This window comes from Anomalospiza imberbis, chromosome 3, assembly GCF_031753505.1.
Source record: "Anomalospiza imberbis isolate Cuckoo-Finch-1a 21T00152 chromosome 3, ASM3175350v1, whole genome shotgun sequence".
Taxonomy (NCBI): domain Eukaryota; kingdom Metazoa; phylum Chordata; class Aves; order Passeriformes; family Viduidae; genus Anomalospiza; species Anomalospiza imberbis.
Window position 1 is genome coordinate 26599010 of NC_089683.1, and position 24720 is coordinate 26623729.

A 24720-nucleotide genomic window follows, 5' to 3' on the forward strand; every position below is an offset into this window, starting at 1 on the left:
AAATATTATTAAAAATAACTTTATTTAAAATAATGATTAAAAATAATTTTTATCTCCTAAAATAGATAGTCTAGTGGTCTGTTCAATGATCACAGAGCAACATGGGACCCAGCAAACAATGAAAATGAGCCATCCTATTATACCTGCAAACATTATGAAGGTACCATGCATCAGGATATACTAACCTTAGTGAGTCATAAATTACACTGCGGAGTCCCTTATCCAAACACTGCCACTTTCCATGGACATCTTCCTGGTTTCAGTTTCATTCTCTTTAATGCTCTGACGTATTCCAGACCATCTAAGCTAAATCTCCCTTGATGAAAACACACTGTAATGTTCTAACTGCAACAGATAGGAAGAAAAGATAATATTCTGCTTTTAGCTACATCTTCTACATGCCTGAAAACCATTAGTAAAACCTATACTCTGTCTCAAATTTCTGAGCTACACACAACAATTCTGTTATTCCTAGTAAATAGGTCCTACCTAGATGTGTTCGCTTTGGTTTCTGGATTTTCTTCAATAAATCTGCATGTGTTTGAAGTTTGTCACCTTATTATCAAATCCTGAGAAGAATTTAATTGAGCAAAATGATCAGGTTTTTGTTCTTGCAAGCTATACCTCTGTTAATATTTCCCGATCTGCCTCTTCTATGCAATTGTTGAGCTGGTGAAATGAGCAGAACCCAGACTCCTCTCTGAACAAGCACAAACTGAGGCTTTTCACATCCTTGTCTCCTGAATTTACTCTTATTTAAGTCCATATTTCTACTACAGTGTAGTATCCTGCTTTTACTCTTATTCAAGTACATATTTCTTCCTGAAGGCCCCACCCTGGAAGTGCTCAAGTCCAGGTTGAGTGGGGCACCAAGAAAACCTGTTCTAGTGGAAAGTGTCCCTGTCCATGGCAAGGGGTTTGGAACTAGATGGCTGTTAAAATTCCTTTTAACTCAAATCATTCTACAGTTCTATGATTTTATGACCCTGGAAAATCATCAGGAGCATATGCAAAATTACAGATGCCTTTTTTATTTTATAACACTGCACATATTTATATTATCTAACTAACAATGCTCTAGACATTTATCTCAGACCTGTAGAAGGGTGAAGAAGATTTTCAGGCAACACTTGAAGATGAAACATTAATGATACAACAGTCAATAATAAGTAATTTCAGCTGAGCAGAGTGAAATATGGTCAAATACTGGAATAGTGGTCAAATACTGGAATCATCTGCCCAGGGAGGCGGTGGAGTCACCATCCCTGGATGTGTTTAAAAAAGACTGGATGTGGCACTTGGTGCCATGATCTAGTTGAGCTGTTAGAACATGGGTCGGACTCGATGATCTTAAAGTCTCTTCCAACCTAGAAAAATTCTGTGAATTCTGTGAAATAATTAACTTTTTCTTGTTGTCTTTTTAAGGAATATGCATGAAAACTTAGTTGGGGATACATGCAAATTTCAAATTCATAACTGCTTATGTTGAAATAAATGTTTTTATGGTGTCCCACAGAGTTGGAGCTACTTTATTTTTATTATATAGAATATATTTAGGAAAAGGGGTTAAACAATATTGATGAAAATTTGAGACCCACTAGCTTCAGGCTCTGTGAACTTTCTAGTTTAAAAAAAAAACCCATTCATTTGCCAGAAACATGAAATGTTTCCATTTAATCATATAGTCAATGTCTTTTCAGAGTATGAGTCATTGAGGACTACTTAGAAAATACCTGTAGGTTTATTTTACTGGTTTACCTTATCTCGTTATCTCTGCTTGTAACTTGTAGAACATCAGTTCTAGGCACCTGAGGTTTTTGGTTTATAAATAACGTCTTTCTGTCAATCTAGTCAGGTAGTTGGACACACACAGAAACAGGTTTAGTTATGATGTTATTTTATCAATGTTGTGATAAGACAATATATGGATAATATATGTATTATATATAATAAACTTCATGTTCATTAAATTCAGTTATAGAAGTCCATTATATATATTTTTAAGTGAATGTATACAATGGCATATAATTATAAATCCAAGACAAATGAAAAAATGTCTTGTAAACCCACACCAACAAATACATATTAATCTGTGTGATTGCTGGGACTAAATGTTAAGTATGGTAAGTAAGCTCTCTAACAAGGGAATAATTTTTATGTGTGTCTTCTGCCAAGAGCTTGTGAAAATGATAAGTAACCAGAAAGAGAAAAGACAAATTTCCTAAGCCCCTGAAGAAGAGCTTGGGCGGCAAAAGAGAAGACTTTTTTCAGAATGGGAAGTTCTGCTTAAATGCAAGGCTATGCAAAGATATGCCCAATGCAAATAAGCCTCTAGCAAAGAAAAATAATCCCCTATAGGCCCAAATATTGGGCATTCAAAAATGTATCATGAGAGTAAGAGAGAGAATCAAATCCACCCACTAATCACAGACTGAGACGGGAATTCATCATGTTTCTTTAGATTATTTATTTCTTCTTGCTACCTGAGAATAAAAGAAGTTCTTTGGAATCACACAAAAAGCTTTAGCATACCAGGTGCTACATTTCAAGTACAATACTTTGTAGGGGAAGAATGGAAGATCCATCAGTAGGCAAGTAGCACATTACTGTTCACACCTTCCTAATTCTGCAAGCTGACAGAGGCATTGACTGAATCTTGTTTTTACTCTACTAATGACCAAACTTTCACTCACAAATTCCTACACATAGATCAAAGCATTGTGACAAGATAAAGAACACCAGAAATCATTGTTAATGCAGAGATGGTGTAAGAAACAAATGTTATCTTTAATAATAAAGGATGACAGCAGCAACAAGAACAAAGAGCAACTCTAAACCCCACCTTCTGCTATTCCTAAAAATTATTTTTCTTTACACCAGCTGCCATTTCTAATTTTAATATTAGGTCTTTTGTCCCTCTATTTTAACCATGACTTTTCAGTCTCTGAATTTGCATCTTCACTCTTTCTTCCTGGTTTCAGCTTACTCTTTCTGCTCCTCTCCTCAGTCATTTTCCCAATAAAGTACAGTTTAAGCTCTAAATTCTCTGGGTTTTTTGCCCTTTTTTTTTCTTCATTTGACATTTAAATCTGAATTAACCCATTAACCATCAAAATAGATCTAAAACCAGCTGATTTTTTATTGCGCAGTGGCCTGACACTGCTGTCTTTCTGTGAATTATTCCCTCTTCAAGTCACCATTTGATTTCTTTTAGTATCTTTATTAACTGTAATTCTAGAAAACGCCATTCAGCAGCAGAATTCATGATGTATAGATTATTATATAATCCATTCTGTCTTTTCTATTTATGTCCATTAAGATACTGATTCCTGCCTCTCAGGTTCTACAGCCTCAGTCTTTTACCCCTTCCTCTACAGTGTTCATTATTCTAGCTTATGTTTTAAATCAAACTCATATTCCTTTGCTTTAGCAACCCATCAGTTACTGAATAGTCTGGAACAAATCCCATAACCATGCTGAACACAAAATTCCCCACCTTCCCCGGTTCTATACCCCACCCCTTATCACTGTCCCCATCACTCTCATTTTCCTGCATGTTATACAGTCCTGTTACAGTTGTGCAGTTGCTCTTCTCCATTTCACCTTCCATTTTCTTCTTTTCACCAGCAGGCCTGCCCAGAAAACCTACACCTCTTTTTTAAGTGCTTGTTAATGTTATTTCATTAATATATCAGCTTTGTGCTACCATGAATATAATATGGACAATTAAGTGTAATTACTATGTACTATACAAAGGAGGATGGAAAATCCCAAAGCAGTAAAACGTTTTCAAATATATTCAAAACTAATTTCAAGAATCTGAGCCATTCACTGTATGCATTTACACATCATCACTACAGAAGAGTGCTCCTTCTAAATAAAATATCCGAGGCATTTATTCCTTTCACTATCCAGTTCTTCAGTTTCTAACTCATAATGTTTCATGGCAACAAAGTATCGGATAAAAGTTTCGCCTAATGCTTCCTTAATGCATGAATCTTTCTCAAGTGCAACCAGAGCATCTTCTAGTTTCAGAGGGATAGACGAATGTTTCAGATCACCAGTGTGATTTTCCTCTTCAAGCATATCATCGTACCTGAGTCCTCTCTTTACTCCATCTAGACCCGCAGCAATAGTAGCAGCAAGGACCAGGTATGGGTTTGCTGCAGCAGAACTTAATTTATTCTCTATGTAAGTGCCTTTTCCACCATGACATTTGACATTAAAGGCACAGCTGTTATCATTATATGCCCATTTTGCATTTACAGTCTCTTTTGATTCTTTACTGTATTTAGAATAAGACTTGCGGCAGCTGGTGGTAGGAGCCATCAAGCAGCTGATAGCTGCCGCGTGTGCCAAGAGACCCGACAACCAGTTTTTTCCAAGCTCTGAGAGCTCCTCAACTCCATAACCGGCAGAAAACAAATTCTTCTGGCCATTCAGATCCCAGAGGCTGTGTGACAGAGCTCCTGAATTGTAGAATCCTGATTCTGAGAAAAAGCTAGCCACGTAGTTATACTTCTTAGCCACCTCTTTAAGGCCTGTTCTAAACGTGAAGGCACTGTCAGCTGCATCTAGGCCAAACGCTGGATGAAAAGTGATCTCCATTTGCCCAGGCCCACTGGAAGAAGAAAAGCTTTCAATGTTGGCACCAGCATAATACATTCCTTCAATGAGCTCCTGAATGAAAGTCTGGTCATGGTTATTTAGTATCGTGGCTGCAGGAAAGGATATTGTCTTTGAATTTACAACCTCAGTAATGCCATAAATACAAAATTCATAAGTGAACGCAGAGTGCAAAGAAAAGCCATTGTCCTGAAGCTGGCTCAGCTGTTTCTTGGCAATGTGCCTTGGGGAGGTCATTAGTGGGGTGCCCAGCACGGTGAAGGAATCACATATCACTCTTGCAGTCTGCTCAGTCCAGGGTAGTATTCGAAATGTTGATAAATCAGGGTTCAGAATTATGTCACAATTGAAATTGGTTGCATTTATGTAATCTAATTCATTATCTTTAGGATTCAGCGTCAGTTCAAGGTAACTTCTGGGCATGGCAATACCATGAATTGCTTTCTCCTAAACACAGAACAGAATGACATATTACAACACCAGAAAAGAGTTCAATGGTATTTTTATGTGTATAAAGATGTAAAATTCAGATTCTCAGGTAGAATAATGATTTTTTTTTTAAAAGAACACTGAATTGTGTTCACTGTGATCACTGATGTGAAAGGTAGGAGCTAGTTGCCGTGTCATTATAAAGCAGAACAACTTTCTGCAAGATTAGTATGAAAACTGTGACATCAATGATGATTTTTTAAATATCCATAAAGGACAAAAAATTGTTTAACACTTTTCTTGCATGGTGTTTATATAATTATGGGTATCACCAGTTAGGTGTACCCTTTGCAAGTCAGACTTTTATCTATAGTTAGTCTATTTGGCTTCCATACCCTCTGACCATTTTTTTATGTAGACCCAAGTGACCACATAAGATTCATATCAATTCAATTCAGGCTGTAACTTCTCTTTAAATAATGTTTTTCAGATGCAACTTTTAAAAGAAAAATCTCACTTTCGAAACTTAAAAATCTTGGGTGCAAAATGCAGGGAACCACTTACAGGTGAGAAAAGCTCATAATTATACTTTCTTCTCCATTTGAACAGAAATTTTCAACTGATGAAAATGAAATGCAGGTAACATCCCAAGGAAGGATCATCTACCTTCAATCAAGCATTTTTACAACTTCCCTTACGATCAAACATTTTTCTGATGAAAGCTGCAATAAGGCAAAGTTCTATCAAGTGAAATTTGGCTCATATTTACATCTTACCTTTATTTTTCTAAGGGGAAAAAAATTGCCATTTATGTGAGCAGAGGAGACAGAACAAACCCAGAAAGGGGAAAGCTCTGAGCTGAAAATAGCCAATTTTGCATTTTCAGATGGAAACTGCATATGGTGGCTTCTCTTAATATGAATGAATGAATGAATGAATGAATGAATGAATGAATGAATGAATGAAATCTGTCTTCTTTTAAGCAGGTGGCAGTCAACAGTATCAGTGTGTGACACCCATAACCAAAACTGCACACTCTGGTGAACCCTGCTCCAAGATGTCTAAGCTGTCCATTTGGCACTGAAAAAGGTGTCGGGGTGGCTACCGCTACCCCATAGTAGCACCTGTCCCTCTTTGAACACTGCTACCTAATTTATCCTGCTCTTTAATTAGATTTTTATTTCCTGAACCATTGCTATGGCAAATATTGCTGTTAAATCATTGTGCAACTCAGTGATATTTTCCTATCTTATTGATAATTATGACATTTCTCATAACTAAAATTATTTTATTTTTGTTTTATTTCTTTCAGTGTTTACTCCTTTCTTTTTTTGCAATTTAGAGATGTTCAGCAAACTAAAATTTTTATAATGTGTTGAATTGCAAAAGATATTTCTGAGGGAAGAGATTATTAGAACTTCAAAGAAATGAAATTAATAGCTTTATCTAATTAGATTACTATTTGGAGGAAAAGAGGAATAAATGATTGCAGTGATGAAAGAAGTCTAGATCCTTTGGGAACATGAGCAAGGGGAGGGAACAGATAATTTGTTCTAAGTTGGAGTTGCTGCTTGCTGTATGAAAAAAATATTATTTAAGGATAAGGGTACGAAAACACATAAAAGTACAACTAGAAACCAAAAAACTTACTTGAAAAAATCGCGATGGAACATTCTTTGATCTTGACACACCATGGAGGTCTATTGATTCAAATCTGACAAACTGCACGCTGTCCCTGGCCATCTGCTGCTTAATAAATTCAATATGAGAGAACAGGTAAAGAAGAGTTGGGTTTCCAAGGCCGTTTACATCAGGGTCTCTGTTGAATGCTAGAAGTGAAAAGGAGTGTTCATGTCAAACAAAATAATGAATGCTGGAATAAGGCTCTCCTAAATAGTGCAATAGTAAGAAATTGCAGCATGGGGTATAAAAACAGAAATTACAAAAAGGTATAGATCATGAAAGAGTTTTGCAAATAAACACACGTATTTTTTCCCTGACATCCTGCATAAAATTTCTTATTTTTTGGAATGGTCTGTAATTTAAACTTTTTTTTAATTTAAGAAGAGAACACATGGTAAAACCAGGAATTTATGAGGTTTATTGAGGGTTTTTAGGAGCAGAAGCAGTAACTGGATACCTATTTCCCATTGAAGACTGAGAGAATACAGGTGTTGTTTCTTCAATGAATTTGTAAAGTGTGTTTACACAGAAACATAATAAAAAAGGCATTTGTCTTCTACTAAACCTTTCTTGATGCCTCTTGAGGAGGATTGCTGTCTTCTCCAGCACAGGCAGTGACTTTTAAGGGAAGTTTATGCAGAAGCTGTACGGCTCTATAAACTTCTTCACATAAAGGCAACACCTGAGTGTAACTTCTATAATGGAGCAGAGAGATGGGCACAGTGACTTCCTTTCACCAACCTCAATCTCTCAGCCTGCTTTTCTTTGGAGTATGTATTGCTTTTATTCAAGTTAAACTACATACAATAGGCATTAACTTCCACTTGGTACAATGAACTAAAACAACCAAGAGTAAAATTTTATATTAACAGGCAAAAAATTGGGAAAAAATACATTTCTTTTCACATTTCTGGGAGAAATGTCCTCGTTCTTCCTGAGGATGTGCACAGATGAATTTTTGCAGATGTTTCAAATCCACAGTGGAAGATCACCAAAAGCAACCATTCACCACCAACCTTCAAGTGGAAGTTTAAAGCTTCATGCTGAGGCACTCTGAAGGTTGGTGGGAGCAATCCTAATTTCTCCAGTAGCAAAGTACCCAAATTAGAGCGGATCTCCTCTAGCAGTAGCCAGCAGGCACAAACACAGCTTTTTGACCTCTTCTTTGGGGCAGGTAGGACTGCCAGTAGCAAGGCTGTAAGAAAGCTCACCAGCTGGCCCAGCACAAGGCTGTCAGATTATTCCCTGAGAAGGTCACAAATTCATTTGTAGTCATAAACTTCTCAGAATCACTGAGTATTACTTGAGCATCCTCCAGCTTAGATAGCAAGGAGGATACTTTAGGTCAGTGAAGTAAGAAAAAGTTAAGTAATAACAGTGCTTCGTGAGGAATGGCAGCTAAAAGCACAGAACAAAATTTAAGTAAATAGGAGAACAGAGTAAAAATTGAATAGAAAGAAAATAATTTTGTCACATTCACTTCTCCTCATGACATCTTTCTCTTTGGTCTGTTTCAGCTCCAAAGTCCTTATGGAAATAGCTTTTTTTCCCCCAATGTCTTCTATAAACACTGGGGCAATATGCCCTTTAAAAGATGAGTATTAAATAAAGAAGTCCTGTTTAAATGTTTTGTGTAACACTCACTTTGTTGCAGGTGCTGCCAAAACACAAGAGCAAGCAGGGCTTGCCTATACCACCAAATTATTTGAATAACACTTCAGTCATCCTGTCACGTTGTTTTACAACATACGGGTTTACTGGCATTTACTAGATTTGACTTTTTTATGAACATGACTTCAATATTTAGAAGTTTATTAAGACATATAAACTGTAGCTGTTTAATAGTTTAACAGAACTTTAAAATATTCTGAAAATCTTCCTAAAGTTTATGTCAAGAGAAGTTTTTTTAACTCCAGGGACAGAAAATTGAGGCTTTTACTTTTAAAGCAGTGCTCAATGCCTTATTTTATACATGCTTAATTCCTTGGCAAAGACGGTAAACATTTCTTGTCAACCACCTGTCATACTGAGATTTTTATGTTTTTGCATTGTTCAAAGTAAGGATTGGCTGACAACCCTTGACATCAGTCAACTTTTAATGTAAATTTTGGAAGTATTTCTTAAAATGTCCTGAAATGTTGTCTGTTAAATATTCATCTACTAAACAAATACTTTTCAGGTAAAAATATAGAAATAATGAAAAAACCCGATTTTAATTCTGATCCAATTAATTCTTTAAAACAGTATTCCTGAGAGATATAGATTATATAAATCAGTAGGTAAGAAAACCACAAGTGTTATGTCATATTATTGATGCAAAAATTCATTTTAAAAATACAGCTACAAATATACTTAATTCAAACATCTGCCAATGGCAGATGATTTTCCAAATTTTATATGTGTGTGTTGTCTTCAGGCTAAAGTTATTTGAATGAATACATAATTCCATATGTGAACAAACATTAACAGAAAATTCATAAACATACAATTTTTCTAAAGAACACTAAGAAAGAAAAAATTAATAGCTAAAGGAGAAAGAATGTCTTCTCCAGTTAGATTCTTACAATCAAATATATATATATTTTAATTATGAGAATAAATTGTATATATTGGTCTAGCATTAATCTAGAATTAATCTATATACCCATGTAGACACCCTGCTAGCCAAAAGATACTTATTCATCTACAAGAGCCTTTTTCCAAAATCTTTTAGAATCAACAGAAGCAATCATGCAGCCTTCACACACTTTTTAGAGTTCATCTTTTATATCATTTTCAGATTAGCTTTCTTATTGAAATAATGTTTCTGTAAATTGTAAGATAGATAAAAATGTCATCTGTGATTGATTTTGGAAATATGTGAGGGGATTTGTTTCTTAAGTAATAATTAGTGAATAACTATTAGCTGCTCATTTTTCTACTGCATAGAACCCAAAATATATTTTCTTGGTAGCTATTGTAAAATGTAGGCAAACCCAGCGAGAAGAAATTATGACGTTCAACATCAGTTAAGAAGGCTGAATGATTTCTTTATTATTACTATGCTATAATTCATTAGTATACTATATAAAGGAAGATACTAAAACTATATACCTACTTTTCTAACTACTATATCTAACTAACTAATAACTTGTGACCTTGTTCTCGAGAGTCTAGACACAAGTGGATTTGATTGGCCATCAGGCTCAAACAATTCTCACCAGAATCTAATTAAGCAATTACTTTAGGTAAATAATTCTCTAAACACATTTCACATAGGAAAAAACAAGGGGCAGAAATAGAAATTGTTTTCTCTTTCTTTCTCTCTGTGCACCTTTATGAAAAATCCTGAGAGAGAGAGAAATGTGTTTGCCACAGGTAGCCACTAAATAAATCACTGTCAAACTACATCCATGATGCCAACAACTATTAAAGTTTGGAACGGTATAGTAGGGAAATGAGTACTCAGTCTTTACTCAGTTCATATAATTATTATCCAGAGCATTGGTTACTGGAGGTAAAGTTTTTTTGACAGGCCTAGCTGATTTAGGATAACAGTCTAAAAGTTTTACATTCTTCTAAGGGAGGATTCTGTTCACAAGTAAAACTTCTCTAGGTTTCTGAGTGTCTAGAAATAAGGGCATCTTCCTTTTTGTTTCAGAAAATCTCTTTAAAGAAACATGTAAGTTCAATGAGATGCTCAGATTTTCATTTAAAAAATCAAATAAAAAATCCAGACTGGCCATCTTTCTTTAAGCAGATCATTAAATATCTACATCGGCTTGGCAGGACACAGAAAAGAACCAAATGTTTTTTTTTTGTCTATGGTTCTGTCTGCATTTCCCATTTAAATTACCACTGAGAAACAATTGGTAATATTCCTGTTTCTACTGTAATTAGTACAAAATATCTACAAATGTGAATTATCTTCATATATTTAAAACATATTAATCACACAAAATTTTAAAAATTTAACAATAATAATAATAATAACAATAATAGTAGCAGATGAGTGGTGCCATTCTTACATTACTAATATTGAAACCATCCAGATTGCTAAGAGCAGCTAGGGCAAATAGTTGACATCAACTTTCCCTTCTCAGCAACAGAAAAGTGCCAAAACAGAAGAAAGTGAACGTCACAAATTAATCTCTCATTTACAACTTGTCCAAGGGCACCCTTTCCCATGGTCCCTTATTAAACCACACCACAACTCAAGTAAACAGCTTCTCAGTTCTAGAAGAGACTACTATGTTAGAAATCTAACACAGAGTGCTCTGAAGATCTATATTTGACCCCCTTTACAGAAACAGATACCTTGTGTTGATGGTACACACTAGAAATGAGTCCCACAGGGTAATCACACAACTACGCTCTTGTAAATTCTATGGAAATTACTGTCAGAACCAGTTTAATCATGTCAGTTCTTCCTTACAATAGTCTGGTTTGTCGAGTTAAGAACAACCAGTTGTTTTTCACAGCATGTTATTTACTGTTCTCACCTTTGCCTTCAAACATTAATGGCCTTTAACTTTCTTTAAAAAGCCAAGTTAACAAAGGAACTTATTGTTTGGGGTCAGCATGTGATTCTTGAAGCATTCAGACTTTCCTGTGTACTTGAAATTTCAACAGTCTCTAGGTAGCCACTGGTGCTTGCAGCCATAGCTGAAACATTTTCTTTCTTCAGTGCTTCCTCTCAAGCGGTTCTTGGTCTCATGTTGGTCATATTTACATGGCTATATACTTGATATATACTCAAGAATATGAGTGCTGTTGAGAGGACCTGCTTTGGGAGCTGTCCTGGATGCCCAGTTCTGCAGTCTGCACTGAATAGATTTTAAAACATTTTTTATCCTGGCTACTGACCAAGACATGCAAAGCAAATTTGACGCCTCAGGTGAGAGACTTATTCCAATGCTTTGCTCGCCTACAGCTACCTGGGGGTGATGTAGTTTCCTAAGGTCCAGAAAAGCAATTTCTCCTCAGCCTGTGTGATGCCACCAGGCTCAGTTGGTCCTTCTGCCCACACAGTGTGTGTGGCTGCTGAGGCCACCTGCAGTCCCTGGCTCTGGGACCCCACATCCCCCTGTGTCAGAGGGGATAATACACCAAGAGTCTGGGGTATCATGATCCTTGGGTGCTTCATATTGCTTTAATAAAGTTATTTTCTCTGGGCTCCTCTCTGGCCACTATAGTATTCATATTCTAATTTAGTAGCATACAGAGCAGCACATGGTAAGATTTCAATTCAGAGAGGTCAATACACACCTGCCTCATATGCTATATACACTATACATATAGCACATGCAGGAATTCATCCTGTGTGCATGTGCATACTATGAATGGTTATTTAATGCTACATGCATCTTTTACTGTTGTTCTTATTCTTCACTGTTTGGAATCATCCTTCTTTGTCTCCCAAGAATACAGGCACTGAACAGCTTAAGAAGCACCTGGTAATTGATGACTACGTACCAACTTGCAGAAATTCACATTATCAGATATAGACACTTCAGCAAATAAAATTCCTAAATTCAGGTTAGTGCTGACAGTATTTTCACCTAATTAGCTGCATGTGTTTTTTTCTATCTTTCCATGGAAAAGCACTTTAGATTGAGTTTTAGCTTTAGCTTCAGCTCCAGTTTCTCTGACATGGTTCAAGTAATATTTTTCTTACTAACCCAAATATCTGACATGTCTGCTTCTTTCCTAAAATTTTTTTCCCATGCTCAAGTATTTCTTTTACAAAAGACCTGACAAGAAATGGACAAAATGCCCATGCAGTAATATTTCCACATTGTCCAATAAAAATTTTGGAAAAAATATATGAATTTATAATCTTAGAGAGAAGTTAGCCATGTAACTAACATGGCTGTATATAAATCCTCTGATGTATTCTGAATCACTGATGCTCAGTTACATGTTTTAACCTTTCTACTGCTGATCTCTAGAGATTGTCCCTTAAATCTGTACTTTTATAACAACAAAGTGTATTCTTGTTTTGGCCATATCTCAACACTGAGTGGATCTGAAATATAACCTCTTGTAATTTTTCAAAACATTTGAGATTAAGTCATCTGATTTGAGCAAGTCCAAATATTTGAAAACTTGGAAATGATTGGAGATTGTATTTCAGATCTACTAAGTGTCAAAATATCTTTAGATCCAAAACTTCAGTCATTTTGGTAACTGAAATACTCAACCTAATATTTTAGTCCAAAAAATGAAAACATCTGGGACTTGATCTTATCAATCAATAAATTACCACAGGCAGCAATGAAATACTTTTATGAAAAGGCTCATTAAACAGTGCAGAAATGTATCTAAAACTTTATTTTCTTAAGTTACTGAATGTATTAAATTAAAATTAAGTTTTGAACACATACAGTTCCTATTAAGTACAAACTATTTCTGTGCATTCCATTTACTAGTTGAAATGCACAGTGAGGTCTACAACTTGTTTGGTCAAAACCAAATGGAATCCAAACCTCATGAGATTCCAAAATGTTTGATATTGAATACTTTTCTGATGAGACAAAACAGTTTTCTCCCAGCTCCCCTCATAGTTAGTTCTCACCTGTAGGTCTCTTGCAGCCATTACTACCACCAGTCATACAGGGCAGGATTAACCCCAGGCAGCTTTAGGCATCTCAGAGTTATACAAATGACTTAACTAATCATCATGGGGCTTCTTCCCCACTGAGTGGAAATATACACCACTTCAGAGATCAGTTTTTCATCTGCCTCTAATACCTCTCTGAATTCAAAATGTCTCTCTTTACTGACCAGGTAATAAGCTTGGACTAGCTACTTCATGTTGAGTGGTTACAACTGGGTTGAAATCTCCCTGTGGAATCTACAATTAATCTCATCAGTTCTCTCTACCTTGTAAGTGGTGTTACGACAAAGAATAATTAGTCCTATGTTTTAAAATATATTACTGGTTTTGCAGACAATGAGAACCCAGTAGTGTTAAATTTTTAATAATGAATTTTGCTAGCCTTTAACAGTGTGAAAAACAATTGGGAAAGGGAACAGCATCAAGCATAGGTTGAGAAATAATCCTCTAAACTTTTTATTGTAATATACATGAATGGAGAGTGGTTCAAGTGTGAAGTATTTTTCAAAGCTTTGTCCTTTTCATGCAGTGCCTTGAGTAAACTCTGATACTGTTCATGGATTTCTTTTTCAGACTTGTTCAAACTGGGCAATACAAAATGTCTACCAAGAAATCCTGCTGCAGCTAATAACAATTGACATGTTCAAACTGTCTGTTTTCAGAATATCTATAGAAGGATTTCTATCCATCTGTCAGGAGACTTGAAAAAAGCAGGATAAATTAATATTATTGTAAATATTTTTACAAGATTTTATTTTTTACAATATTTTATTTCATTTTAATTGCTATTATTATATTTTCATACATAGTATATGAAGTATTTTATCAATGAAGAGATTTGTATTTCTTGTATCAGTAAGATAAGTAAAAAGGCATGATATCTGTCCTGGAAAGCTGATAATGTGATCTTGGACTGATGCTCATGGAAATACATTAATCTCATATTCATACAACTGACAAACTGGTGGTTTTTTGCTTCCTGGAAACAGAACAACAAACTGTTCAAGCCCATTACATTATCACAGCTAATAATAGTTTTCAGTTTGTTGATCCAGCTAGCCAAGAAGCTTTTACAAAGAAATCACAGCCTATCAGTAGCAATTAATTGTCTCTACTCTTCCAAACACATCCAAAATGGACTTACTGAACAGCATGAAAATAAGTGGAAGTTCTCTCTGCCTCATTTGCTTTTCTTCCCCTTATAATTTATAAGAGATGTTTTTGCATTCCAGTCCTCTCACAAGACAAATAATTGAAAACACCATTCTGATATGGGAACAATTTCTACTGCTGGAAGTGTTTTAAAAAAAAAAGAAACTTTAAGAAGTGCAGATGCCGTCAGAGCTTTGCAGTGTGTAGCAGAATTTTGGGAAATGCTGCCTTCACTCAGTTTAAATGAGGAAAATATTTCAGTTTTAGTGAAAAAGACATGACCACTTGTGCATGAAAGTTTTTGGCAAGCAGTTGGGCTTTATAAATGCCTTGCTTTAAAAAAAAAAAAAAAAAGCAGCATAGATGTAGAGCACAATATCCAATCCATCCTGATCACACAGAAACCACAGGTGTCAGTTATCTCATGCACTAGCTCTGACTTAAATTTGCAGCTTAGCAAAATACCACAAAAGAACAGGAGCGTTTTCTTTAAGAGGAGAGCAGGTGATGTTTAAGTATCCTTACCGTCAAGGCCTGTGGAGGAGTCAAACTGCACCTCAGGAGCTGTGCTTTCTGCAGGTGTAGGAGCTGCTGGAAGTCCTAGAATAAGGTGATCCACATCACTTCCCACTGGTTGGTGCTGATCAGAGCCGGCAGAGCTGAGGACCAGGACGGTTTTGCTCTGCTGCCCCATTCCCTCCTTATGGAAGCTGAGATACTTTTGCTTTTCCTCTCCAAAATGGGGACTAAAAGTCTCAAAGGGCCAGGCCTGCTTGTCAGCTGCTTTCTCCTGAGGTTTCAGATTTTTCTGAGCAAAGGTGCTACCTGCCTTGCCACAGAAATTGGGCCCATGAAAAGGCAGATGACCTTCACTCAGCAGGTTTTTCAACTCTTGTAGACTTCGCTTAGAAATACCAGGTGCTGCCTTGAAGGACTCGCCAGCTCGGCTCCCTGGCATGGATGTAGCACTTCCCAGGGAGCCCATCTTTGTCACATGAAACTTGACTACTTTTTCTTCCATCCCACCCCGTTCTTCTGGCTTACCCCCTGCCTGCTCACTGTCCTTCTCCCTCTGCACTGCCTCTGTGCAGCCACCTTTCTCTGCACCCCTCACAGGCTGCACACTTGTGGGCAGCTTCACCTGAGCTGCTGTATCTGTTTCCTCATGCATTTTTCCTAATATTCTTTTCCCAGGATCAGCATATTCCTGGGTTTCTTGTGTTTCTTCACACCTGTCTTCTTTACCATCGCTGCCAGAATTGGAATTGTTGTGACCTCCTCTGTCCTTTTGTACTGCAGGAAAGGTAGTGGGGTTTTGGAGAGACTGCTCTGATGGCAGTTCTGAGCAACCAGTGGTTCCTTTAGGAGGACAAGGATCTGGGATTTTTGAAGTGTGGGACAGCTCCATCTTCTCATTTTCTAAAGAAGGAACATACTTTGTAGGACCTTTGATTCCCTTTTTCTTTCTGAAACCACATATATTGTTGCCATCAACTTCATCATTGTCACTTTCAGATGTGTTCTGTAACCAGCAATAAAATATACAACCAAACATGCATGAATGACACAAACATGGCAATGGAGCACTACCACCTGCTGCATTCACCTTGTAGTACTTCCACTACTTCTTGATGATAGAAGTCTCTGTGAACACTTTTTTTGATCTCTAAAATATATCACAGAATTCTTTTTCTTATGTTTTAGAACAAAATTGGAGAGAACACCTTCATAATATTGCTCTTAGGCAGATTTAGTAGATTATAATACAAGACATAGTACATTGTGTGACATCATTTACCAAACGTGTCCCTCAAAATTGAAAAAATGTATTTTAGTACCCACAATTCAATATATTCCTGGTCATATTAAAAGTATTTGTATTTATAAAGGAAATTTATTGCCCTGAAACATAGAACACTGGCAATTCTTATGAGTATGAGGATTTAAACCTGAAAATAAGCAGATTTTAAATTAATTTCAGGATGTAATTTGGACAAAAAACTGAACTTTCAAAACAATGTTCAAAAGGAAATCCTCATATTTGTAGGTTTAAACAGGAAAGAAACCGATGTTTACCTTTGTATATGACACTGATATAGCTTATATTGTAGTGGTGGGAGCAGATTTTAAAATGGATGTAAGCCTGTGGAAAAAGTGGAAAAAGGTGCTACAAAAATTAATGTGCTTGCATTATCCCCAAATATATCAAGTGTCTGGATCACCATCTCTTCTAAGTATCCTGATCCTACCTCAAGTGTGATTAATTTGAAGGTGACAGGGAAAGGGACAGGAAATCAAAACCAGACACTTTCAAATTTAAAAAAAAAAATAGCAAAGATTTCAATATTGTGAATGATTAATTGTCACAATAGTGATTGAATTCTTTGTCTTACAATGTCTTAAAAAAGACTCCCTAACTTAGCTTAACCAAAATCACTGCATGGCCAATCTCAAACTGTTATGTTACTAATGAATACCTACTCAAGTATATATTTAAGAGATATGAAAACTCCTTGGCTTGCTTGGATTGGGCTGGAATTAGCACCTGTAAAAACACTGGGAAATCAAGGGATGTCCTCTGAATGAGACCATTCTTTACCTTTTCCATAAAGGAATAATCTGCACTCTCTCCAGTTTCTGGATTTCCAGAAGAAAGGATCTGCACAAAAGCAAAGTGAAAAGTGCAAAGGCAAAAGTGATTTCTGTTGCAGACCAAAGCATGTAGAAGGAAAGGCAGAAGCATCCAATGTGCATATGGAATGAAGCAGCTACATGGCCTACATTAAGTTCATTAACAACTGCCCTTTTTTACTATTTACTCACTGTACTATTTTCCATCATTTTGTAGTCAAAAGAGGTTCACGGCTTCTCCCCTAAAGAAGAACTCACAGGAATGTTTCCTCTCTCTCCTGCCTGCCCCAAATTTCCACAAAAGGCTGTATGTACAGCTACTTTGGAGTTTGCTGGGACACTGCTGTTGGTGTGGCAGGCAGCTGGCCAGCATCTCTGTGGGGAGGACAAACCCCTGACTCCCACACACATATCCTGCAATCAAACACAGTCGCTGGTGCACTCACAACAGAAGTCCTTTCCTACCCCAGTTTTAGCACTCCATGTTTAATGAACCTATTTCTTCATCCAAGAGGTTTGGTTTATTCCCATAACACACCCTATAACACCCCATAAAATAATTCTGGGTGTTTGCTGATACCCCTTCACCCATGCAGAATACACCTAATTCTTACAGCTCTGTATCACTGTGGAATAGAAACCTAATAAAAAAACTTTTTTGAAAAGCAAAGTGGTCAAAACCAGATTGTAATTCAGAATTATAATTTTAATACTTAGTATTACAAAAAGGGAATGAAGTTGGGGGAGAACCAGTAGGGGTGGAGGAACCAGGGTCTGCCAAATGGAAAAACACAGGTCTTAAAATAAAAGTTTCATCATATTAAATTTCTAAACATTTAACATTTTTTTTGAAAGAAAGTAGAGAAGAGTTCCAGCTATGAAAGCTATATAGTTATTAAAAAAATATATTATCATTATGACAAATTACAATTATTTGCTTTAATATCTTTTGTGGCAGAGGCTGCCATCATCAAAATATCTTGATTTACAATTTATGGGGCTTTCAGAATTCTTTTGTTTCCTTTGAGTAACTCAAAACCAGTAACATAATCATAACACCATATGCATTTCTGCTTTATAATGTATGCTGATAGCTGTTGAAAATTTTAAAATTAGATGAAATTTTTCCTGGAATCCATATCGTAAATCTCTGAAAAATATTCAGCAAAATGACTGAAGGAAAGTTGAGCTCATCCTTTTTTATAACACCAATACTGTAGTCAGGAAAAGGATTGTTCATATGTAAAAAGCAAAATCTCATAAAACTATTTATTCATATAACTATAGTTATAACTATCCATTCTAACGGATTTCACAAACACAAACACAAACACAAACACAAGATTCCCACACTATTCCCACACTATAATCCTTACCAAAACAAATTCCTTCTGAATAGACATGAGCAGAATAAGGACTGATCACTTGCAAGTTCATAAATGGAAATGTTCTTTTGCAACAGACATCTAATAACTGATGCGTCTATAGTAGTTTGCAAAGGGTTTCTTTTCCATGAAGAACTAGGATATGGTACTGCAGTTTCATTTTAGACCCAAAAGAAATACTGTACCCATTATTTTTAAACAAAAACAGTGATCATTTTTACTTTAAAAAAAACAAAACTCTTACAATTATACAGAGAACAACCTATGCATTACTTTAGGTCCTCAGCAAAAAGCACATTGTGAATTTTTGCAGGGAAATGACTCTTAATTTCTAAGTATACTCAGACATTAGGGACTTCCATTTAGAAAATTTAATTTTTAATTTTCATTTCATTTCATTCACAGTACTTTCTGCAGTGAAATAAACATTTCTATATTTGTTGCAAGGTACCACTACAGCATCTCTTCATAATAAAGACAGTCATATGCATGAGATTTAACACAGACTTAGACTTATTTGTCTAGCAGTTTATGTGGTGTCTACCATCAGAAAAGGCTTAGTACCTGGGTACAGAGGGGAGACCACCCAGGAATAGGACTTATGAATTATCTGGTTTGCTTTTTATTTCTTGGAAGGGTGTTTTTCTACAGAAGGGAGGGATAATTAAGTGAAATAGTGCCTTGAAAGAGATACAGTGCAAGTGAGCTAGCTACAAATCATTACTTAATTTAATTGAACCATGTGTCGTGCTGTGCTGAGAGGAAAGCAAAACAGTCATGGCATTAATATAGCAAAAATTATGACTACTTTTAATTTCCTTCCTAAGTGTTCCTACATTTTTTGTTGCTTTGCATCAACAGTACTAGGAAATAAGCTACTTTAAAGTTCTTTTACCCAACATTTGTTTCAGCACGAATTAATTTTTTTTTGCTGATTTTCAAAAACTAGCTTGCACCTTAAGTCAGAGGTCTTGGCAGTTCTGAAATTTGCTTCTCTGTCTCAGCAAGTGAACGCTTGGACAGCGATTCAAATATTCCTGCCAAAAGAATCAGCTCCAAAATACAAACAGTGTGGGCCACAATACGTGACAGAACTGAGATTTAGGTTCTTTCTGAAGTTTTATCTGACGTTGCATCGTGGTTTGATGTTATTTTTCATTGATATTTATTGGTACTTTCCCAAGCCCTGATTTCTGTTAGGTCTACTTGTGCCAGTGCTGCAATTTGTGCTGATACATTGATCCCCTCTGCACTAGAGTTTGCACCTGGTAAGGCTTTAGATAGAGGTGGACCAGTGCAAGTCTTACAAGAGGCAGGAAGAGTAGGCTGGATCACACTTCATTTCCCTTTATGGATAATCTCAGCTCATAAATACCAAGCTTTACTCATCTTCACTTTGAGCTGGCTGTGTTGCTCTGAATACACAAGAGTCTGGATGTCCCTGACTATCAACAGATAAGGGCTACACTTAAGTTTACAGCATTATGTTAAGGCACCATGCAGGTAGGAAGAGAAGACAACAGAGGACAGTAACAGCAGGCAACTATTTCAGCATTGTGCAGATGAAATTTCTTGTTCTACTTAACCAGATTAAGTGCTATTTCTGGCATGCAACCAGGATTCTACATCTGAGGGACATTTTATATCTTGTGGTAACACAGAAAATATAAATCTAAAGCAATTTATCTTAACCACTTTGTGTTCATTTTTGGCCTTTGTACAGCTCTGAAGTGAAGCATTAACTATATCATGAAATACAGCACTGCCAAAAGGCAGTTCAACTATAAACCTGCTGAGCTGAGAGCATTGGAAATGTAAAGTGTTGCCTTTGGGAGGAATAACAAATACTGAGTTTTGTGGTGCATGAAACAGGTGAAAATCCAGGGCAATTCTTGAACTTTTGCCTTAAAATGCTATTATAGGTGACTGTTGTATGTGGCAAATTCAGATGCTGCAGAGGGAACCTTCCATTTTTCGCCTACTTTTTGTTTGTGTAGGCATCAGTGTCATGACTTCAGGCAAGACTGCAAACACTATTGTATTTTATAAACCTCTCTCAAAAACATATTGACAAAAAGAGACATGGAAATGAGAAAAATGAACTCTCAGTAAAGCATTTGAAAGGGGAAAAAAAGAGAGAAACTGAGTTAGTGTAAAAGAAGCTCTGAGTACCTGATGAATAGCTGCAGAAGGATTTCTATCAAAGGAAAAGATGAAAGAGGCAAGGTGCAACTCTAGCAGGAGCTTCAGTATACCTAATCAACAAAATAACTCAATGTTTCTGCTACTGACTACCTAAAAAAGTGATGCAAGCATTCAACAATATACAATGGGGGCTAAGTCACATTCTCATTTTTTATTTTATATCATTAGCTGATTGCTAAGAGGTCAAATTGTGATGATCTTTTTCAGTTGGTGCTATAGGTTTTTCAAGAATGAAAGATTATTTTTGCAAAGAACATCTGAATGTCAAAATCTTGTAAACCTAAGAAGTAGAAAAACATGTGAAACTAAAACAAAAGTCAAAAATATAGGGTTTGGTTGGATTATTTTTTTATATATGAAAAGTTAATTGCTTCACTTAGGTTTGATTTTTTTTTTATTATATAAAACACTATTGAAAAAGTGAAATTAAATGTTTCCAGTGTAAAAAAGAGTAAATATATTGTTCAGGTCATGCTGACATGGGCATTATTCACATTTTTTTGAAGTTTTTTCCACTTCTAATCCAAAATCCAGTTTTTCAGAGTTTTCAAATACTGTCATATGCTAAATGCTGAGGAACTTTTTCTGTCCCACAGTGGCTGTTATGAGGTTACCCTTTACAGTTCTCCCAGGTTGGTACATCGAGTTTATTTAATCTTTTTGTGCAGTAATGAATTTCAAATACTTGAAGCCAAGACAGCAGGAGGTGCTGCTTAAGACCTCACACAACAGTACCCATAAAGCAAGTAGTTCTGTGTCCAAGTGATTTCCCTGCCCCTTTCCTTGGCAGGAGGACAGCATTGCCCTGCTGCTTCCCCAGAAACCAGGCAGTGAAGGAGCAGAGGATGCAAGAACAAATTATCTACTGCTGGGAATTAATGAAGCTTCACTGGAGTCACTGGAGCTACAAAGACTTGAACCAGGACAGAATCTGGGCATGGAGTTGTACTGAGGACAACACAGATATTTCCAGGGAGTTTCTCCAAGCCCAGAGTGGGGTTTGGACTCTTGGGGCAGTGCTAAAACAAGGCGTGCATGCAACAATAAACAGACACTGATTGTTTGTAAGCAAGAAACATAAGGATCACATACTTTGTCAAGATACTGCTGTGACTAATTTCTCCCTCACTGACCTTGTTTGATAAAGTGGCTCTTTGAGAGTGATTTACGGCTACAAAAACCTCATTGTGAAGGATGTGAAGGTGGCATAAATGTTAGGTACATCTCATTATTTTTTCAGTTGGAGAAGTTGAAGCACAAACTTGCCATAGGTCAAGGGAGATGCGTGGCAACGTGAGGAGCAGAAGAAATCTCCTTCCTTCTTTGAAACTTTTAAATACTCTTAAGATTATTAATATCCTTCATGTGAAAATTAATGGAGTGAGGTTATCTCACAATACTGTGCTACTTATTTTCACATCTAACATCTGCCATTGTCTGTTATACCCGTTCAAAGCATTCATACTACATACGCAATTACCAGACAAGCTTCTCAAGGTCGTTGATTATCTTGCTGCTTCAAAGCAACAGAGTTGTCCTTGTAACAAGATTATTTGCAATTACTTTCCCTTGACTGTATGTTACCTGCACTGTGTTAAAAAAAATCCCTAAATAAGGCAGAGTCTCAAAATGAATAAGCTCAAAATGCAAAATGATCTTTCCTTCACAGTGGTTTGGGACCACAGAAGTATGAATTCAGGACCAGAATCTGTTTCTATATAAGTGCATTTTAAAATACATTTTATATGGAAACTAAGCATTTCCTTTTGGGTCAGTAGCCTGACTCAAGAGTGTCACTTTCTAATCCAGGTCAGATCCCAATCCACAGATTGTAATGCTTTCATTTAGGTTAATGAAGTCAAAGCCAATATGTTTCTCCAATAATATTAATAGGATCAGATTTAAGACATCTATTTCTGTTACTTTTTATAAAGCTATAAATGAAACTAATAGGGAGTCAAAATCTCTTAGACTTGCTTCCTAAAACAAATTGAATGTTTTCAGCTTAAACAAGAAACCTGTCTTTGACCTCCCTTTCCTTCAGAATTAGACCATGCTCAACATACATGCATGAAGAGCCTTGCACATAATTCACAAGGAGCAACACACTCACTTGTGACCTTGAGGTAGATGCAAGAAGTATTTTATATCAGTATATCTGCTTGGAAATAATTTATGATCAATCTCTTACCTGCTGACTAAGATCTTCTTTTTTGTTCATGTCCACTTCATTCTAGTTCAGGTCACCATTAGAAATGGCCTAGTGAAAGTCTAGTAGAAAGATATCCCACATTTATAGGCACAGACACAATGAGGGTTAGTTCAAACAGAATTGCTGTAAAGTTCTTTTCCCAGAAGGCCATGCAGATGATGAACCATGGAGAGCAACCCCAACAAGTCATGCCCAAGAGCACTGCTCTCTGGAACAGCACAGAAGTTGACTGACAAACACACATTATTAAACTGTGTGCCTGGAAACAAAGACAACTGAGCATAAAACTGGTTTGCTCAATTTTTCTCCTCACAAAAGGCTTTTGTCCTGTAACAAGCCATTTCTGTTCTGGAATAGAAGCTATTGTTAGGCTCCTTAGAGGTAAAACCTACACTGGGCATTACAACAGCAGTATGTTTTTGAGGCACGTGAACAGGGATTTGAAAGGCACAGAACACTGCAAGAAAACATGCAGCACCAGCCAGTTATTCTTGCATGCATGTTGTAAATTCATAGTGATGAATCTTGTTGTATTAGAATTGGAAAGGGGTCTTTTTTTTTGCATTAGATATCTAAAAATACTTCAAAGATTAGATAGTTATGTTTGTCTTTCTTATTTTTTTTTTATTTTTTAGGTTTAATATGTATTCAAAGGACCGCTTTAACTGACATTTCATTCATTCAAGTTTCTTTGGATGGCATAAAATTAAAGGATGTTGTTGTGCTTACAGCAACCCTACCTGACAACCCATCACTCAATAAATTAAAGTAAATATGATGTTCAGATTGACATTTAATTACGTGAAAACTCAGGTTTGCCATTCTTTTGCTATTCAAAAAAAAAAAAAAAAAAAAAAAAAGAAACCAACAACAACAACAAAACTTTGTTATAATTACCCCAAAATAGTGGCTATGCATTAGGAACTATAATTCAGAGAAATCTTGGGCATCACCAGTCCAATGCATAAATATAAGTGCCCAAGTCCCAAATTGGGATTCTGAAAATCCTTCCTTTTCTTGTAGGCCAGAGGCCTTCCTGAATCCTTCCTTTTCTTGTAGGCTACATTTATGACTCCATTTATGCAATTTCTGTAACTGCCCCATTCTGAACTGCTCCACTTGTCACAGACCAGAGCAGGCAACAACTGGAAGAACAACTACTATTCAAAAAATGGACTTACTTATAAGTCTTGACATTTTGTCCCAGACATTAAAAAAATCACCAGCCAGACCATTCAATAGGATCAGACTCCTACAAGACAGCATGGAAAGTCAGCATTTTGCTTTCAGAATAGTTCTTTCAAAAATGTTTGCCTCAGACTGCCATCATACACCAATAGGCACAATTTCACAGTTCCTTTTCTAGGCAATGTGCAGCTGTCATAGACCTACAGTTTGCCATGGCAGAGATGTTTGTGAGCCTGCTAGGATGAGCTATGTCAAAAGGACACTTCTGAGCAGGACTACTCACACCAAATTGTCCGAGAGGCAGAGGGCAGACAGCAACAATTCTTCTGGCTTCCCATTTTTACCATTCTGAATGCAAGCAGGAACAACCTCAGTTCTTAATTTTAAAAAGACACACTTCAGGTTAAAAATCTCATTTTTCAGAGCAAGAAAAATATTCTTCACAACAACAGTCATCAAACACTGCCACAGGTTGCCCAGACAGGCTGTGGGATATCCATTCTTGGAGGTATTCAGAATTTGAGTATAAAATGCCCTGAGTAAACTGAGACAAGTTCAGAATTGGATCTGATTTAAGTGGCAGATCAAGCCTGATAACTACCACAGATGCT

The 24720-nt window shown here is 36.3% G+C and overlaps 1 protein-coding gene across 1 annotated transcript; it reads right to left on the bottom strand.

Annotated features, from left to right (window-relative positions):
- Positions 1-3787: 3787 nt before the first annotated feature.
- On the bottom strand, positions 3788-22930 carry LGSN (lengsin, lens protein with glutamine synthetase domain). The gene is made up of 5 exons (XM_068182990.1): positions 22901-22930; positions 17088-17147; positions 15014-16010; positions 6706-6884; positions 3788-5073 (listed from the first exon to the last, which is right to left on the bottom strand). Exons 1-5 carry the CDS (start codon positions 22928-22930, stop codon positions 3874-3876), a joined length of 2466 nt encoding a protein of 821 aa, XP_068039091.1. The 3' UTR covers positions 3788-3873.
- Between the last annotated feature and the right edge of the window lie 1790 nt (positions 22931-24720).

Excerpts from the sequence above, each read along its gene's own strand:
- LGSN (XM_068182990.1), bottom strand. The coding sequence starts at position 22,930 with ATGAACAAAAAAGAAGATCTTAGTCAGCAG. Across the intron at positions 17,148-22,900 it reads AAGAAGATCTTAGTCAGCAG|ATCCTTTCTTCTGGAAATCC; the intron begins GTAAGAGATTGA and ends GCTTTTGTGCAG. Across the intron at positions 16,011-17,087 it reads ATTATTCCTTTATGGAAAAG|AACACATCTGAAAGTGACAA; the intron begins GTAAAGAATGGT and ends TGCTGGTTACAG.